Source organism: Phoxinus phoxinus, assembly GCF_949152265.1.
Source record: "Phoxinus phoxinus genome assembly, chromosome: 9".
Lineage (NCBI taxonomy): Eukaryota > Metazoa > Chordata > Actinopteri > Cypriniformes > Leuciscidae > Phoxinus > Phoxinus phoxinus.
The window spans coordinates 32,717,613-32,738,040 of record NC_136884.1 but is presented as its reverse complement, the minus strand read 5'-3'; the positions used below and the strand labels follow the sequence as shown (position 1 = coordinate 32,738,040).

The following is a 20,428-nucleotide window of genomic DNA, read 5'->3' as shown; positions in this document are numbered from 1 at the left end:
AGTATTTCTACTGATTTGACGTACAACTCAAAACTGTATTTTTATTTCTATGTTGAATCCGTAGTGAGTTAACAACACCACTTCAACCATTTAGTGTTCAACGTTGTTTTGACGTTGAATTAATGTTACTTAACAAACGTTTAATTCAGAGTTGATCTTTCAACGTTGTATCATTATTCATGCATCAACACTTTTTCAACAGTTAATTGATCAGCATTGTTTGGATATTGGAACAACGTTATTTTTCTACTGATATATTTCAACAAAATGTTTAAATGTCATGGTTAAAAAAAAAAAAGTTGATTTGACGTACAACTCAATTTTATTTATATTTCTATGTTGAATCCATAGTGAGTTAACAACACCATTACAACCATTTGGTGTTCAACGTTGTTTTGACGTTGAATTAGTGTTTTTTCATAAACTGATATTATTTCAACGACATTTAAACGTTTAAGGTCAGTCGAATGCCAGCTGGGTAGCTTTACTATAATGTAAAGAGCAAATTATGTAAATTAACAATTAGTAAAAAGTCCAGAAGCAAAAATATCAAAAGTATTTGAATGAGAAGTGTGTTGTCCCTAAACGCACAGAGAGTAGATGGAAACGGTAAGTCACATGAAGTTTTGTTCAACACCATCTGTGACAATGTGACACTATTCATGCCTCATGTATTTTCATGACATGAGGCATGACATATATTGTCACATACATGTACACATATTTATACATGCAACATGTAGATCAACTGTTATGCTTGAATTTTTATGCATGTTGAAAATATATTTTCAAAATATTTAACAGTGTTTCACATTTATGTGAATATATTGCATTTCTGTATGGGTTAGCATGTTGTTTACTCATAATAAACATAAATACATTATTTTCATATATATTGTATATAATTCAACCAAACTACAGCCAAGGTGGAAATGACACTGAATAAAAATACTCTGTATAAAAGCTTGAGTTACCTTGATTTATTTTCTTGTGCTGAAGAGCACATGTGCCTGAACTAATACATCCTTTCACTAATATTTCCATGGTTACCAAGTAAATAAAATATTTAAGGTAGATGTATTAAGGTGGATTTTGTTGAGGGAGGTGGAAATGACGAAAAACCTGGGGACAGACTTATTTTATTCCAAAAATAGTTTAAAATTATGATATACATATGGAATTTAGATGGTATGATATTATTTAATTTGTCTTTAAGACAAACATGTTAAAAAATATTTTTAAATCGATCCTTTAATATACATTTTTAACATTCAAAGAGGGCCAGTCTGGGTTGGGGACAAGCATAAAACTGCAAAATCTGCTAATAAACAGCCCTTGCAAAAGCATTTTTAAAAGAAAACAGGGGCAAGATTTGGTGGTTACTAGGATGTTGGAGCATTAACTTCATAATGACAATGTATTTGTGCATTTGATTGTTTATTTATTTATAAAAAACGGCCAAGGACACAAAAGTGCCTGTACAGTAGGTAGTCAACCAGAATGCCTATTACCACTGCGCCAGCCACGGCGGCAAAACAACCGCGGTAAAAATAATCCAGTCGCATTTCAAAGTCATTCGCGAAATGACCGCCAGGTAGCGCAAAGGGACATTGTGCAAAACAGCAGCAATTGCCGTAATTTGGGGTTAAAGGGTTAGATCAGGATTTTAGACATGAATCTCTATAGCTTCCCCATAAGCAGTGTGGTGCATTGACCATGACTTACCCCCGACAGCGTCCTGTGAGCCGAGCTCCGGTCCAGTTTTGGTCAAGATGAAATTAGTCCGGCAAGTTTGCTGGGGTCACGGCAATAAAGCTTTTTTCTTCTCAAATCAATATGTGTTCAAAAGAGTGATATATTTAAAGCACAAAACCGCTGTCTATGGATAGGTCAGACCTCGTAATGGCTTAGCACTATTTTCTTCCCCGTCATATCACTGCGCGCTGCCGCTTCTGCGCGCTGCGCTGCCGTTAAACGCGTTATTAGCGGCGTTAACGCAAACCCATTTTAACGGCATAAATTTTTTTTATCGCGAGATTAACGCCTAGCAAACTTTGTAGTTTTCTTCACATGTTTCTGCAACAACTAGTAACGTTATTAAAACTACAACACCCAAAAGTTTCTGGTCCGATGGTGGAAACGGTGTGATTTTGGGCTCAGTGCTACAGGACAAAGGCTATTAGCCTCTACTGGCCCGCTGAACGCCCAGGCTCGCACTGGCGTGACAGTGGAAAAAGCGACTATTGCCAGATCTCCATGTCTCTGTATATTTGAATCAAAAGCCTGTTTCTGTTATATTGTTTATTTATGACCATTCCACACTAATGACATAAAAACAGTTCACTCATAAGTGAGAATTCATATGGTACAGAAGAGCTATTTCATACCCAAAACTTCTTCCACAGTGACCACATGTAAACGTCTTCTTTCCAGTGTGAGTTTTCATGTGCCGGTTAAGGATTGCTTTTCGGTTGAAACTTTTTCCACACTGTTGGCACGTGAAAGGCTTCTCTCCAGTGTGAATTCTAATGTGGTCTTCAAAGTGAAGTTTTTGAGTGAAACTCTTTCCACACTGAGGGCATGTGTAGGGTTGCTCCCCAGAGTGGATTTTCCTGTGTCTGTTAAGGCTTCCTTTTTGAGCGAAAGTCTTTCCACACTGTTGGCAGGTGAAGGGCATCTCTCCAGTGTGAGCACTCATGTGGAACTTAAGGCAGACTTTTTCAGCAAATGTCTTTCCACACTGTTGGCAGGTGTAAGGCTTCTCTCCAGTGTGAATTCTCATGTGGGCTTTAAGGTTTCCATGTTGATTGAAACTACATCCACATTGAGGACATTTGTAAGGCTTCTCTCCATTGTGAATTTTCATGTGCCTGTTAAGGCTTCCTTTTAGAGTGAATCGGTTTCCACACTGTTGGCAGGTGTAAGGCTTCTCTCCAGTGTGAGTTCTCATGTGTTTTTTAAGACTTCCTTTTAGAGTGAATTGTTTTCCACACTGTTGGCATGGGAAATTACTTCTAGTTCCTGTCTTTTTACCCTTTTTTCGTGAGGAAGTCTTTTTAGTCTGTGAGCAGCTAAAAGTTTTTTCTTTTGTTATGAAATCATGATTCTTACATTGATCTTTCTCTTCCATTTCATTCAGTACTTCACTCTCCTTTTTCAGCACCATCAGGTCTAAGTCGAAAAAAGACAAATACAAATTAACACCAGTTTAAGGGTACAAAGCAACAGACAACAAAACATACAGACATGTAAAACGTCAAAACCGACATACAACTAGATCCTATACCAGGGATGGGGAACATCGGTCCTGGAGGGCCACTGTCCTGCAGAGTTAAGCTCCAACCCTGAAAAAAAAACCTCACCTGCCTGAACGCTTAGTGATCCTGAAGACATTGATTATCTTGTTCAGGGGCCGTATTCACAAAGAATTTGATCTTACCACTAGGAGTACTCCTAAATCGCTCTAAAAGATTTTAGCTAGGAGTGTTCTCTTAAAAGTTATTCACAACGCCTTTCAGACCTACTCTTAGTAAGGAAAAATGACAACTCCTAAACTAAGAGTGGGTCTTCGTTGCTATGGATGACGTCAATTCTCATGCACGAGCTTCCTCGCAATGATCACGGTGATTGGTTGTTAGATGACAGGGCCATCATGCGAACCAACACAGACGCACCAAATCATGGAATTACGACATCTAAATATGTCTGTGTCCTACACAAAATAATAATAGTAATGTCATCGAAATGCATATATAATGACATGTTTGTGCAGGCCCCAGTGAAGTGTAATTCTAAAAAGGCAGAGAGAGAGAGAAAAGTTGTGAATTAAATTAAATCAAGGTAGCCTAATACCCTAATGAAAACCGCCACTTGCCTAATAATGAAAAACGACACTTGCATTAACACTTGCTTGATTAATTGACATCCTATTAGCCTAAATAGACCCTACTTAAAGCAAGGAAATATTGCTCCTATTGAAGTAATGTAATAGTTGAATGACGGCGGATTATGAACTCGCCAAAACGGAAAAGAAAGCCCAACTGGACGCAGGATCAGTTACTGCTGCTGGCCCAGTTGGTGCTGAAAAAAAAAAAACGTAATAAAAGGGAAATTCGGCACTGGGATACGGATACAACATCGAGAATTGTGAAGTTTGCATCGAACACAATCTGGGTATTGAGTGGGTTTTCTTTCTATTCACAAACATGTCCTCATCCTGACGTGGTGCATTATTTTAATATGTGTCCGTCTATAGCACCGACCACTCCGGGCACACCGGCAATATCCATAAAGCTGGCTTTGTTTCTTTGGAGTTGGCGAATGTCCAAAGGAAAACTTTGTCGAAAAAGAACTGTCGAATAATATGGGGTCTACAGAGTGTATTACACAATTGCATTTTCCCCGTTGCCAGGTAGCGAAGTGTTATCATACATTTAAATTCGGCATTGATTGGGTTGTTGCGATTAGTTGGCGCTGTTATTGCATCCCTCACAAGATCCACAACAATCTATTCCCTCACGGTTAAGGCGGTATCTTTGTAATAACTCCGTGTCATTGAGTGTCTCCAATACACTGCGTCGCGCGGCGAAGATCCTTTGTGAATAGGTCTTAGTGAGTTAGGAGTCCTCTCGACTTCTTTTAAGCTGTCCCAGACTTAGGTGCTACTTTTAGGGCTAAAATGCTTCGTGAATTACTCTTAGTGAAAAAAATTAGGAGTCCTAAAGTTAGGAGTGACACGCCCATTATTTTTAGGAGTTGCTCCTAAATTCGCCTGTTAGGAGCTACTTTTAGCCTTAAATTTCTTTGTGAATACGGCCCCTGGTGTGTTTGATTGGGCTGGAACTAATTTCTACAGAACAGCGGCCCTCCCCGACCGACATTTCCCATCCCTGTCCTATACTCAGGGACGTTGCACCGGGAGAAAAAGGGGACAGAGTGCATAGGGCCCAGAGACTTATAGGGGGGACATTGATGTCCTGTCCCCATAACAATGTCCTTCGAAATACCTGAGGAGCCCCCTTTCTTTTTAACCTTAAACGAAGACTGAAAAAGAACTTTGCTCTGATCGAAGTACATCAGACTGATGACTGAAGTGCCACACAGCATCTTCTCAATAAAGAATCCTGCTGAAGATACACCAGATTCTTCTGGGCCCAGTTTTTCAAAAATTTAATTTGGATCAGAATAATCTGGATTTTGAAATCCCATGATTTGCTTTCCAGGATTTGGTAATCCATTTTACTTCCATGCCGGTTTTTCAAAGCAAAATTGGATTGGATCATCCTGATTGAGATACACACTTTTTTTTTGATTATCAAATCCAGATAGTGCTCTAAATGGAAATCACATTTCACATTGTAAATTAGCCATGTAAAAAACATGTAGAAGAGTCAATGTGGGGTCACTTTAAGTGTTTTATTTGAAGAGGCAGAAAAAAGCTAAAAAGAATACAAACATCCCGACCCACACGGAGCCTCACGCTGGTTTCACACTGCACACGTTAGCGGAGCACAGAAGCAGTGCGTATGGGTAGTTGACGTGACGTGACGTGGCTTTTTCAACGTCACAGAAGATAAAAAATAATTTATTTAACATTTTCATAATTTAGAATACTGTAAATGGTTAAACATTTTCTTGTTTTACATGAATTTGTTGTTTGAATACCAGAGTTATTTTTTATTTTTCTACAACTTTGAGCCAAATCTCAAAATTGTCCTATGGCGTGACGGTAGACAAAATTATTTCATAAATATGAACTTCTATAAATTGAGAAAATAATGATTAAATTCTTAATGGACACTCCTGGCATAATTGTGCAAGTGTCTATTTCACTAAGTGGCCATCACTTTTCCTATACATACATTTCCAAAAGTGTAGGAATTTCATAAAGTGTCACAGAAAAAAATGTCCTTTGGTGTTATGCAATAACCTGATATTAAGTTGGGCAATATTGGGCAATATAATGGACAACTACATTTAGTTGAAAGATCCCATTCAAGGTCATGTGACTGAAGACCCCTATAAAGCCCATGAGCAGTGCAGTTAAATATTTGAACAATTCCAAGAGAAATACTTAACTTCAGTGGTCTGAAAACATATGCTAAGTTTTTTTTTGTCCTTTGGTGTGACACCATTAAATTTCATTTTTTAATTCAAATTTGTATTTTTAATAGCAGGAATATGTAATTTTATGCAAATGTATCATGCCAATTGCTAATGACAGTTCAGCTAGCATTAGCATGGTTATTAACATGCCACAAAAGCTAAAATGTCCTATGGTGTGACAGGAAATGTCCTTTGGTGTGACACTTTGGCCTGTCACACCATAGGACACAGATGTCACACAATAGGACAAGAACTCCTTAAGAAGCTATTAAAACAAATAGATAAAGTTTGTTAACATACTTTACATTCTTTTTTGACCAGTTTTGATGATTTTAAATTCAATAATGACTTACTTTTTAATGTTTATTGCCGTTTTTTGGAGACTACATAAAATGAAAAGAAGGCTCTCTGGGAATTGGATACATTCAACATTAAAGCACTAGGAAGGATGAGACAAACTGAATTGAGGAAGATTTGGAAGGAATCCAAAAAAAGATGCAGGGTAAAGGAAATGGCATTACTTGCCATTCTTAACACAACACCACCGTCTCCTGACAGTGTACTGGAGGAGCCAGTGGAACCTCCTGCAGGACCTGTGGGCCCAACCTCGCCCTGAACTTCCAATGTTGTCACCAACAGCGCCTCTAATATCGGCAACACAGGCCACTGAAGCCAAACTAAAAGAACATACAAAACAAATCAAGGGAAAGCTTACCAGTCTAGAGAGGGAGAACAAACTTTTAAAAATAAAATTCAGGATGAAAAAAACAAAAACAAAAAAAACAGTAAAATGCGGAAAAAAAATAAACCGTCTTTGTGAAAATAAAGTAAACAAGAATTTCAGGGAGAAACGCAGAAAGCCACAGCTGAAACAAAATGCAGTCGAAAAGAGAAAAGAAGTAGAGTTGTTCTTGTCAAGAGACACCAACAGCAGACTGCTTGCGGGGAAAAAAGACACTGTGGGCAGGGTTTTATGCAATGTTTTTAAGGGATTTTATTTTCATGTCACTGTTATTGTTTTACTGATGAATTTTGCAGTTTGACAATGTCACAGTATTGTTTTAAAATGGCATTTTACTGAATTTCTCAAATATATTATATGCATTAATGTTTCCTTATTGATGGATCTATAAGTATCAAAATTACTTTTAGTGTTTCAGTTTATATTGTTGAAGAATAAATAAAATATAATTGTTACAATAAACACTAGGCTATATTCTGACTCTTTTTATGCAATGACTATCTTTGTCCTTTGGTGTGACGTTTTGTCCTATGGTGTGACAAACATAAAACAACAGAAAAATATACTTATTTTAAAATATCTATTTTTTAAAAGAGTCAAGTTTGGCATTAGGAGAGTTACAATAATATCTCCTCTTAGATAGGTACAATTTCAAACAGTTTTGTAAGGTTGGCGAAAAAGTTTTATTGACATTCGTAGGGAAAAGTTGATCAAGTTCATTCATAGTAAAAATTATTCGAATTAGTACTTTCATGTAAAATAAATATCACTCTAAGAAAATAATGTTGTAATAATGTGAACAATTCTCTCAAGTATTTTTTTAAATGTCATTTAATATAATTTCTTAGTATTTTTTAAATGTCACACCATAGGACACATTTAAAGTACTGTTGAGTGAAAACGTGAAAAAAATGTTAAGTCATTGACAAAATGAGCGACCTCTACTATTTTCTGAAACTGCAGGTTTTCATACTCCATAAATATATGTATTTTTTCTTAAAGTTATGTTTTCCAAAAAAAGTACTTTTTTTTCTTGGCCATTTGTCAACTACACATATGTTGAGCGGGAGCAGCACACGCCCATTTTGCTTTCAAACTGGCAGCGTTTGTCGAGCGCAGTTGAACTGCGGCTTGTGTACTAAAAGCTATAAGTACTTTGACAGATTTTGTATATTTTTTTTTATTAAAGAAATATTCATAGATAATTGATACCTGAATTAAATGTATTATATATTATCAGCATATTTATTACATATTATCACTCATCTCCATGAAAAGTGTTCTGCAAAAGAGAAAAACTTTTTCTTCACTACATTCTTCATAAATAATACAACCACCATTACCGGCCAACTTTCTACACCACAAACTGACACGCACATCTTAACAGCTAACACACACATTCTAGAAGTCTCCAAACTCATCCTTTTCAATCACCCTCCTACCTGTCTGTTTGATCCTATTCCCACTCATCTACTTCAAGTAATTTCTTCCTCATTTGTACCCGCACTTACTCACATCTTAAATGCTGTGGGAAAGGTACCAGTGTGAAGAGAGGTGTTGATGATGTGAGTGCGGGTACAAATGAGTAAGAAATGACTTGAAGTAGATGAGTGGGAAAAGGATCAAGCAGACAGGTAGTAGGGTGATTGGAAAGGATGAGTTTGGAGACTTGTAAGAACTTGCTAAGAAACCCACTCTACATCCAGCACATCTGGAAAATTACAAACCCTTATCCCTTCTTCCATCCATTGCTAAAACACTTGGACGAGTTGTTTTCAACCAAGTCTTTGCCTTCCACAGGACAACCTCCTGGACAACAACCAGTCTGTTTTCAAAAGCGGACACTCAACAGACTGTCCTGCTCTTGATTATTAAAGCTCTGAGGCTGGCAAGAGCAGCTTCCAATCCTCAGTTCTCATCTTGCTGGATCTGTCTGCTGCATTTTACATAGTCAAACATGTTTTTTTCCTATCACTGTTATGCTGATGACTAGGGATGTAACGATTCACTCGCAGCCGGTTGAAAATCGATACAAATATCCAATCCAATCCAATCCAATCCACCTTTATTTATAAAGCACCTTAAAAACAACACTGTTGACCAAGGTGCTGAACACAGTCTATAAATAAACAATAATATACAACAGAAGCGCAACAAAAAATAATAAAACAATAATTAACTATAAAGATAAATACAACCATATTACAAAACTGAAAGTCAACCATATTACAAAACTGAAAGTCAACCCTCAAACTGAGTTAAAAGCCAAAGAAAATAAATGAGTTTTAAGACGGGATTTAAAAACAATAAATCCAAACAAATAAATAAAAACAAACAAACAAAAAACAAATATGTGACGATTGAAAACGGTTGAGATGTTAAACTAATCGCGATACACGTTTTAAACAACAGGGGTACGGTGGCCTCACTTTACACAGGCATAATAGCAGCGAGCAAGTTGTTGCTATTGTTATGGACGGTGCGTGAACACTGGCGCGAAGCAGAGGAAGCATTTTCAGTTCATTCCTGAAAGCTCAACTTCAATAGCTCAATCCTACAGCAGTTGATTACTACAGAGCAGTCTTTCTTATTCCTTTTATGTCTCCACAGACAACGCACTGCTTATCGTTGCCGAAACAATAAGGAGTGTCAAACTCATTTCCTGGAGGGTCACAGCTCTGCAGAGTTTAGTTCCAACCTTGCTCCAACACACATACCTGTAGTTTTTAAATAAGCCTAAAGGACTTGATTAGCTGGATCAGGTGTGTTTAATTAGGGTTGAAGCTAAACTCCAGTGCCCGGTTGCATAAAGCACCTTAAGTTTTTCCCTTAAGTATGACACTTAAGGGGCGATTTCCCCTTACCTAAGAGAATAACTTAAGGGTGTTGCATATAATCTCTTAAACGGTTCTCTTAGGTAAGGGAAACATTTAAGTGTTTCACGACAGCGATCCTGGATTCACGTTATAAAAGTCTGTTGTTGCCATAGATACGCAAAACACTAACACGAGCGGGAAATAGCCCCCGCAACCCGGTGAACCACTCTGCTGACAGACGATTTATGAACGTGGAAAACATCTCCAACTATCGTCTGAAAACTCCCAGTTGCAAAAAAACGCAGTGCTATAAGCAGTTGTAACACCGCAGGTAGAGTGGTTGCGATCTGTGACACGGTCAAGGGCGCCGTCTAGTTTGTTAGTGATGTCAAATATTGCGCGTCGATCAAAACGGTATTCATGCAACAATATGGTTCTCCCTATCCCTAAAAATTCTTCTTGGCACATAATTATCTTCAGCTGGTTCCATAAATTCAGCCATGTCGTCTTATTTTTTGTCCGCGTTACTCTTAAGGTTACGATTTCCAAACCTTAAGTTATACTTAGGTAAATGACCGTTAAGGGGTTTTATGCAACACTTAACGCTTTTTAAGGGATTATTTAAGTGAAAAAAAGCATTTAATGGAAATTCTAAGTGTTTATGACGTTTCACTTAAAAAAACAGTTAAGTAACACTTAAGGGTATTTTTCTGCAACACCCTTAGGTTTAAGGGAAACATAAGGGCGAACTTAAGGGAAATTTTCACTTAAGGTGCTTTATGCAACCGGGCACAGGCCCTCCAGGCACTGAGTTTGACACCCCTAATATAAAACATCCAATGGCCAAATGAGTTTGACACCCTGTGCATACATACCCTTTTCATCTCTGTGTCTGCCGTAACTCTGTCTGATGCACCCACCGTTAACCTAGCTTAGCACAAAGACTGGAAGTAAATAGTTCCAGCTAGCATACTGCTCTCAACGAGTGACAAAATAACACCAACATTTTCCTATTTACATGTTGTGATTTGTAAAGTCACAGCATGTACAAATAACAAGGTCACATGAGACGCAGCCATCTTCTAACCGTATACATACTGGGAACTATATTCTCAGAAGGCGAAGCACTGCTGGGCGGAGTGTTTAGCGCAACACTGAGCGAACTCTCTGCTCCTCACCACGGTGCTTCTCAGGGGGGGCTGCGAGCAAACCACTCCGCAGAAGTAGCAGTGCTTAGTATGCTAGCTGGAACTATTTACTTCCAGTCTTTGTGCTAAGCTAGGTTAACGGTGGGTGCGTCAGACAGAGTTACGGCACGCACGGAGATGAAAAGGGTGTGTATAGACTTATCTAACTCTGGGGGATACGGTGAATAAGCTAAAGTCCCAAAAAGTTGGCGTGTTCTTTTAAAAATCTCCCCATTGTCCCTCAGCGCTACCAACTGTAGAAGTTAGCGGCAACTGTGCTACTGCTTTCAAATGTTAGTCTGAAACCCTGCTTGAGGTGTGCCAACCGTAGTTCAAGTGGAAAAATTGACTGCTGGCCATTTAATTATTAGAAAATAATGCACTCATTAAACTAAGTAAAAACTTATAACTGAGAAACATCCTGCTCAAGTCGTGCCAGCGATGGAGGTTCGGGTTAAATATTTTCCAAAAGAAATTCAGACTCTGGCTTGATCAATATGGTAAAATCAACACCATTGTTACTGTCTGTAAAGAGTGAACGTTCGCTGAGGATTGGGGATCGCTGAGGTCTCGCAGAGTAGACCAATCACAACAGACAGGACCATCTGACCAATCAGAGCAGAGTAGACCAATCACAACAGACTGGACCATCTGGGGCCTGTACCATGATGGTAGTTGTACACACTCCAGGTTACAGGATTAGTTTCGATCAATCCAACCAGGCTTTGTTGGTACCATGATGCTGATCATCAACTTTCTCTGTCAGCTGTTAGGTGTGACATCAGTAGCGAACAGCCAATCACAGGCTGAGAAAGAGTGAAACTCATTTAAATACATTTCTCGCGAGAGAAGCAGCGCAATTCACTTACCGTAAATCCTCTAATATAGGCCCGGGCCTTTATTTTACTCAAGCGCATCGCGGCCCAGGCCTTTATTGGAAGGAGGCCAGAATTAGAGACAGGCCTGTATATTTCTATTTGAGCAAAACGAACTACCAGTAGAATGAATAAAAACGAGATTTTGTGTCTATTTGAACCTATAAAATACTAGGTTCATTTATTGAAAACGTACAGTTACCATATAACATTATGGTATGCATACAGAACATTAACAACAAATACCGGTAATTCAGGCTCAATTCCAGTGTAGAAATATGGTAACAAAAACGTAGCAAACATACCGGTAGTGCATTGTAAACACTTAACCACACACGGTGATAATTAGTAGGGATGCACCAATCCGATATTCAGTATCGGTATCGGCTCCGATACTGACATTTTTGCCGGATCGGGTATCGGTCAGACGAGGCCGATCCAAATCCGATATTGTGCGTATACTATTCTGTGCTGTTGTTAAGCCCCACAAAAACATTATAAAGCACCATAAAGTTGTCGTGCACTATATTATAAGTGTTCTGAAGCCATTATATAGTATAATAATGTGAGATATAAATTAATATTTAAGTCATTAAATTCAAGATCGCGTACACTTTTCCTTCTGCTGCGGCTGTCAGTCATTCTCCATTCAACATCAAACAGCGCGTCGCCTTCGGTTACGAGTCAACACGATGAACAACTCACTCCAAGATGATTCAATGTTACTATAATTATACTTGATCTGTAGATAAAGGTCTATGGTTTCACATTAAACAACTTTATCTTGCTGGACTTTATTGCTGTAGCTAGGGATGGGACGATTACCGGTTTCACGATAAACCACGATAAAATGTACTGATGGTTAGTATTATCGTCTAAAATTGAATTATCATTAAAACCGTTTTTGATTATTGCGATTTTAATAACCTACTATAAATCCTGTCCATCCAGCAACAGTCAGACGCAGGCGCAGCGCGCAATGTTGTTGTTTTTTTTATTCGAGAAGGAATGGCGGATGGCAGTGACCGTGCTCGGGAGATTTTTCAGCCTTTTAAGTGGACCAAATCTGAGGTGTGGTCATATTTTGGCTTTTACAAAAGTCCCGAGGGAAACTTAATCGAGGATGGTCACCCTGTCTGCAGAACAAAAAGTCGCTTCAACAGAAACACTTCAAATTTGCAGAGTCGTCTTGTGTGAACATCACCCACTGTTGTATAGCGAACGCAAGGCAAGTTAACTTTGACCTCAATACCAAAACTACGTCTGGGAAATAATTGGGTACAAAATGTTGTTTTGAGTTTAAATATTTTATCTCACTCACTTTGAAATAAACGTGAAGCTTCCGCGAAGAAAAGTTTGCAGCAAGTGGCTTTGAGCCAAAGACGAACGAACAAGTTCAAACAAGACTATTATTAAGAGTGCCATTTAAGGGATAATAATAGATTCATTGTACACTTATTACACCGATTTTTTTTACCACATAATTACGGGGACATATTGAATTTAGATTAATGTTTTAAATCTTACTTGTTTATAAATCCATTTTGTAGCCTACAGCGTAATGTTACAAAACAATCGTCCAGTCAAGATGATCACAACAATATTACCAATCTCTGTAAACAATAAATCAACTCTGATTAAATTTTCAATACACTCAAAAAAGGAGACGCAAGACGGCAAGTTGTATTTAAATGAAACAGAGCGCGCGTCCGTTGTGATGCATGGATGTGCGCTGTTATAATGCGTTGCTATGACGACGTCATTATAAGGAAGGAAATGCCACAGAATAGAATCTTGCTTAAAAAAGTGCATAGAGCTGCTTGTTTTATTCGTTGTTTGTTGATTTTCAAATATAAAACTTGTTGAAATGTTTTCAGTGTGAGCATCAGTTCTTTTCCAACACTTTCATATCGTTTTAACAAAACCGTGATAATATTGATAATTATTTCAATGATTAGAAATTTTCATACCGTCCCATGCCTAGCTGTAGCCTACCTTAACTACTTTCTACCGGGTGTCTCTCACAACACTGGAGTAGAGTCAGAGCACTATAACTGTTCGTGAAGCGCACAGTAACTGACATTTAAAACTGTTAAAAGAAAATGCTCAATAAACTATTGCAAAGATAGATACTGTATAATACACTACGCATCAATATGTCTTTCCTTTGTGCTTTGAACTTTTCAATGCAGACTCGAAGCGCTGCGCGCTGTGACTCGTGTTGCTTCAAGCGCATCATTCTGCGCTCGCGATGCGCATAAGCGCTGTGTGCCGCACTGTATTGGGGCCTTTCATATCATAATACAGCGACGCAATGAACGATTATTAATAGCCTTTCTAGTTCTGTCCTATCCATCATGTTGCTGCCTCATTAAACCGCTGTGCTATACATTTAAAACATGTCTCGATTTTATAGTAGGCTATAAAATAATTAATCTTTTTGATTTTTGTTATCTTGTTTTTAATTAATGTATTTTACAACAATACAAAGAGCAATGTGTAACGTTTTACCAGATTTAGTGTTACACTTATTCTCATATTTGTTCCCCACTAAATGTTTTTTCATGTTCAGATTTAATACAATTATTGTGCACTTGTGATTTTTCTAGACTAAATTTGACTGCTTAATTATCCACTATTCTAGTTTACAATAGCATTTTTTGTCATAGATTATGGTCATATTTTTTTTCTTTGTTGTTTTTCTTTGTAATGAAGTTGTCTGTATTAAGTAGATTGTGTTTAACACACAAAAGAGTGATTATCAGTTCAACACACATGGTTTTTGGTATCGGAACGGATCGGTTCTGAAAAAATGGTATCGGTGCATCCCTAATAATTAGGCTATTGCTTAATAACAAAAGGCAACTTACTGGTTTAGACACCTTACCGCTCCAAAGTTTAACCATCCTCAGATTGTCCAATCATAGTCCTAATCCTCTGTTGTTGTGTGTCCTGTCTCGTTTGGTTTGAAGTAAAAAAAAAATACTCCAATTCTGTTTAATCCTCCTCTTCATCTCTCCCTGTAATCTCCTCATCACTCGCGCCAGCCTCTACAACAAGTTCATTATTGTACAGTTCCTCTTCGTCCTCATGTTCCGCTGCGTGTCTGTTCTCTTCCTCGCGCAGGCGGGCAGCAATCAGGGCACCTCGTCCAGCAGCGCAGGGCTGTAAAGAACGATACATTAATTTAGTTTGGCCGTTATTGCAAGTCACAGTGGACAGGCTCACTCACGAATGGAATTAATCTAATGGTAGAGAAGAGAGAGCGAGAGGAAAAGTGAAAGCGAAAGAGAGAGAGATTGATAGTGATAGACGCGAGTGCTAATTTCAACATACCTGTCCCTCTCGGAAGCACAGTATGAGGTTGTCCTCACTCCCGTCGGGTTTCACAGACTGCCCACACACTTTAAAGGACTTGATGATCAGGTTCTTGTCCAGCTTGTCCCAAGCAGCGAGAACCCAGTCCACAAGCAGGCGGCGAGATGGTGCTTTTAGGTTCCCTCCACTTGTGTATTGCTTGTCTGCGTCCTCAGCCATACACTCATCATAAGAAGCATGTAGGCTCGCTTTGAAGGGCTGGTTCCACATGACATCGGGGGCTTGGACATACTTAGTGCAGCCTCCTGGGATCACCGCGGTTGTGATGTTGTAGGACCTCAATTCCTGTTTGGTAGAGGTGCTGATGTGACAGCGGTAGGCATCCCACACCAGGAGGCGCGGGCGAAAGCTGAATTTGCCTACCACTGATCTGAGCCATGCTGTGGTCAAGTCGTCATTCATCCAGCCATTGGCAGATGTGGCGATGACTGCTCTTGAGATCTCTTGCTGCATTGCCTTCACTTCACGTATGGCCCCCCGGAAGACGACAAACGGCTTGAGTTTAGTGCCATCAGCCTTGGCAGCAAGGACAACAGTGAGATGGCTTTTCTCGTGGCCTGTTGTTTTGAGCGCAACACTCTTTGTCCCTCTTACGTCAATGGTACTGGGAGACACCATATTGAACCAAACGGCAGTCTCATCCATTGCAATTATGTCCTTCTCTGAAATTATTTTCGAGACGACAGTCTTGCTCACGTAGTCGACGAATGAGACAAGTTTCTCTGTGAGGAGATCTGGGTCCTTCTGAGCCATTGTGGTGCGACGTCGCAATGCGAAGCCATTTCGGTTTAAAAACTTTTGCAGCCAACCCCTGCTAGCCAGAAATCGCGCACCTCTATCACTCACTGTAGGGTAGATTCCCAGAGCCTTGTTTCGGATCATTTTCCTCGACACTCGGTTATGATTGTCCCTCATTGAATGGATCCACTCAGAGAGTTTTGTGTCCAACTCCTCGCTAACCTTTTTTCTCCCTCCTCCTGGCAGTCTTGCTCTCTTTTTGTTTGCTGCGGCTAGATCCAATTTCTGCTTTTTCCAGTATCTTATTCTTTTCGGGTCAATGTTAAAATGTTTAGCAGCTTGCTCCCCAGAGTGCTCTGCAGCATATGCCAGCACGTTGTCTTTGAACTTGATGTCAAATTTTCGTCTCCTCTTTGGCTCCGCAGCTGCCATGGTAAACAACGTTAGCCTACCGGTGACTGCAGTCTCAAATAAAAGTCAAGAGCGAAGTGATTGACATGACCAGGCTACCGTAGCTATGGCTTGGATTCGTTAGCAAACATTGCCCCCCTGTGGTATTTGCATGTTACTATCACAAGCATAATGTTGTGGCCTGGCCAGAAAACCATTGGTTCTAATAATAGCCCCGGCCACTATTAGAGACCGGCCTTTATTTACCTCCGCCGACAGCGAGACCGGCCAATGTTAGAGACCCGGCCGCTAATAGAATACAGGCCAATATTAGAGGATTTACGGTATTAAATAAAAGTATTAAAATATTACGAATTTAAACAAATTTACACAGCAAGAAGAAAATAGCTGTCTATGAAAGAGGAACTAAAAGAAAAGGTCTCGCGACTGTATATCAGTGCAAGTAAAAGTTGTGAAGTTAGTTTAATACAGTTGATAAAGGTATAGAGAGAATTTAACATAAGCTCACATGCAGTCATTTTATAGCTTCATCTATTGATTCTGAAGCGTATATTACCTTTATGTATTTCTTGATTTAAACTCTGTGTAATAATAATTGATGAACTAAAATGATACATGTGTGATCGATTAAGGGTATACTAATTACATAAATAATATCTAAATCATACAAATGTATTATTTTAAATAAGCATTACTAAAAAACAGATGATTTTGTCTTTAAAAATCATTTGCTATGTACTTTAATTTGGGGTGGAAACAGGAGTGACTTTATAGCATCAGACATTTCAGTTTGCTCACAGCTGATTGGTCCAATTTCGGTTTGAGATCTCTTACCTGGAACATCACCTGACCCGCACCAGGTTAGCCGTGGAGCGTAAGTTACTATGGTGATGAACACTGGTAAAAACCAAACCACTTTCACCGTCCCTAAAACCCAGGGTTGGCACAAACTAAACTGAAACATAGCTGGCTAGCCACCTAACCCGGCTTCTTGGTATAGGCCCCTGACCAATCAGAGTAACTCACGGATTATTATGAGAAAATTAAAGTGTTTTTGATCTTGGATACATGTAAATCTGTTGTAGGAAACTCCAAAAAAAATGAGGAACCTTTAAAATAGCATAATAGGGACGAAGTATTTTTTCCTGTTTCATATATTAGCAGTTCACTCTGTTCTACTAACAACACACTAGCTAAACTCTGATTTTTTTTAGTTGTTTTGATAAAGGATGTGAAATTTTAAATCAAAAGCTGGATATGATGGACTACCAGAGAAGATCAGCAGCTTTAAACATCTCTGAAGACTCATATGATCCACTCATTTATAAATTATGTATTGCTTCATTTAATATTATGTAAATTTTTTCTTTTAATGAGCACCTTTGTGGACGAATATAAAAATTACTTTTTCATTGTTCTCTATTCAGAAGTAGACATTGGGTTTATTGCACAGAATAATTATTTTGTTTAGGCTACTTCTGTATTATTTTCTGTTTTTTATACTTTTGTATGTGTTCTCTATTTCTGTAGAGCTGGACATTTTAATAATTATCAAATGACTGAGTTAAGCTTTGAGAATGAAACCAACCTCTTTGTTCTTCAGTATCTTCTTGTTTCACTGTGAATGTTTCTTCAATCTCCTCTTTAATAAACTCAATCTTTGTTTGTTCCTCAGTATCTTCTTGTTTCACTGTGAATGTTTCTTCAATCTTCACGTCTTCACTCTCCTCTTTAATAAACTCCATCTTTATGTCTTCAATCTCCTCTTTAATAAACGCCATCTTTATAATAGTCACGTGGATCTCAGTCGCTTCTTCCTGTGTGTTTGTCCTGTTTAAGATGAGAATAAACAGAAAGAAAAATAAATCCACACTAAATCTCTGAGTGTGTCTCAATCAGCTCTAGTTCAGTAGTTCAGTTCACTGGTAAGAGTCAATCAGAGTGAGAGTTAATGGACTTAAATCACATGATTAAACTATAAACACTCAAAACTAGCTGCAAATTAATACAAACTATACAGACACTTCATATTTAACCTTTATGGTACATTAGGTGTAATGAATTATAGATATTTAAATGATTACACCTTCATAAAAACATTAGCATTTGGTGTGTAGAAGTTGTCATTACACATGTTACTGTTTGTTATTCTCGTTCATTTGTTTGAGCCTTACACATGTTACTGTTTGTTATTCTCGTTCATTTGTTTGAGCCTTACACATGTTACTGTTTGTTATTCTCGTTCATTTGTTTGAACAGCGCGTGTGTCGTGATTCAAATGATTCAAACCACGGAGTCATTTCACAAAGTATTTGATTCAATTGACTCGGAATGTCCAAAATATCGGTTTCTCCATCAATACTTACCAGTGACTGAATTCGTTTTTATGATCAACTGATTCACGATAAAGGGGAGCGAAATGAGACGCAAGTTTGCTGTTTCTCATGCGTGGATGAGCTTTACTCGCAATAATCTTCATTAAAGTTAGATAATGTATTACAATGGTACATACAATAGCTGACATAGTTTCACATCGCTTGTAAAAAAATAAAAATAAAATAAAAGCCATTAACCTGTTTCTATATTTTTAAACAGTTTCAATTCTTAAAACTAACCTTTATTCAGCCAAATCACAACAGATGCAGGAGCGCGGCGCAGCCTTATGACGTCACATATCCATACCAAAATAAAAGTCCTGTGCTGTCTGGAATCACAGAAGTGCATAGAAATGTACTGTCCATCTAACTATTTTTTACCAGATCATCCCTATATTAAACATTTAAATAGTGATAGATATGATACAAACAAACATGTTAAAAAGAGTGTATGAGTTCATAAAGCAGAGTTCATACATGTGTCCGAATTGAAATACATAGAGTGCTCCACAGAAAACACTGCACTATTAAAATCTGCCAGTTCATTAAATGTCCCGTTTATAGATAATACACAAATAGCCAGTTATTTCTTCATATTGTGTTGGTTTGTATCAATGCATTTTCCTGAAAATATTTAAGATTCATTGATAAAACACACAATAAAAATGATTGTGAAATAGTGTTTGAAAACTGACTTGAAAATGGAAAATCAGAACTGGATGGTTGTTATTCCTGAATGTTTTAGTATAAATTTGGACTCTGTTGAAAAATACACTTAGCAGATATAATAATATAATTATTTTAGCAGTTATAATATAACTATTGCAGTTTATTGTAATGAAAATATACTTCAAATATAAAATATAAGAACATTTAATGATGTTTGACAACACAACACACGTTGAAATACTTTCTTCTTTTTTGTTGTTTTACTTTTGTTTTGTTTAATGATTATTTACATGGGTGGTTTTTGTTTTTAATCATAGCAACAGATTATGTTTTGGTAACACTTTAGTATGGGGACCAATTCTCACTTTTAACTAGTTGCTTATCATCTTGCATATTAACACCATATTGCTTTAGTACTTATAAAGGACATTTTAATGCCTCATTCTGCATGACCATATTCCACATCACATAATCCTACCCTATACCTAAACTCAAACGCAACAACAACAACTACCTTACTAACTATTATAAGCAGAAATTAGGAGTGTAGCAGTTCCGCATCAGCTTCCGTACCCGAAAACTCGCTTCCGGGCACATAAAAACGTCAGAGTGACCCTTAACAGATTAGACCAATGAATTTTGATGTGTCGTTTACTGGAGGAGGGTGTTATCTTCGTTTCTTAGCTTTGATTGGTTTATTTTTGGCCTATGAAATGCTCGTAAATGGCGATTTCCTTGAGGCGGCGCTGGGTGGGGAACTATGTTACGTGTCACAAGATTCCGTACGGTCATTGTTTGGAGCGTAACATGAAACCGTACAACGGGGCATTATGATTTCGATGACGTGAAGGTATTGTTTTTATATAAATTTATGTGAATTACCTTAACTTTTGCTGTTTGTTACGTCATATGCAGTGTTATCAGGCCGAAATAACCGATTTGGATGTGTATTTAGTTTCAGTATGAACTAAATACACTAACCTTCACGATCTAAACTACTTCTGCTGTTTATTATTTGATAGGCTGTGTGTATTATGAAAGATTGTGTTATAAATCTTCAGGAACGAACCCAATAGCAGACAGTTTGCAGGACACACAGGGTTTATTAATGACAAAAACAGAAAACAAAACC

The 20,428-nt window shown here is 38.0% G+C and overlaps 1 protein-coding gene across 5 annotated transcripts; it reads right to left on the bottom strand.

The window, feature by feature from the left end:
• Positions 1-2,254: 2,254 nt before the first annotated feature.
• LOC307004713 (uncharacterized protein) lies at positions 2,255-19,376 on the bottom strand. 5 transcript variants are annotated; one of them, XM_079624125.1, is made up of 4 exons: positions 18,619-19,376; positions 17,841-18,082; positions 6,631-6,782; positions 2,308-3,171 (listed from the first exon to the last, which is right to left on the bottom strand). In XM_079624125.1, the coding sequence occupies exons 1-4, from the start codon at positions 18,819-18,821 to the stop codon at positions 3,166-3,168; spliced, it is 603 nt and encodes a 200-aa protein (XP_079480251.1). In that variant the 5' UTR covers positions 18,822-19,376; the 3' UTR covers positions 2,308-3,165. The 5 variants fall into 5 exon arrangements, with proteins under 5 accessions (XP_079480248.1, XP_079480249.1, XP_079480250.1 ...); XM_079624126.1 differs by having other exon boundaries at positions 18,868-19,376; XM_079624122.1 differs by lacking the exon at positions 6,631-6,782 and having other exon boundaries at positions 2,255-3,171.
• Positions 19,377-20,428: the final 1,052 nt, after the last annotated feature.

Excerpts from the sequence above, each read along its gene's own strand:
- LOC307004713 (XM_079624122.1), bottom strand. The coding sequence starts at position 18,821 with ATGGCTTTTATTTTATTTTTATTTTTTTACAAGCGATGTGAAACTATG. Across the intron at positions 18,083-18,618 it reads AAAAACGAATTCAGTCACTG|GACAAACACACAGGAAGAAG; the intron begins GTAAGTATTGAT and ends CATCTTAAACAG. Across the intron at positions 3,172-17,840 it reads AGATACTGAAGAACAAAGAG|ACCTGATGGTGCTGAAAAAG; the intron begins GTTGGTTTCATT and ends TTTTCGACTTAG.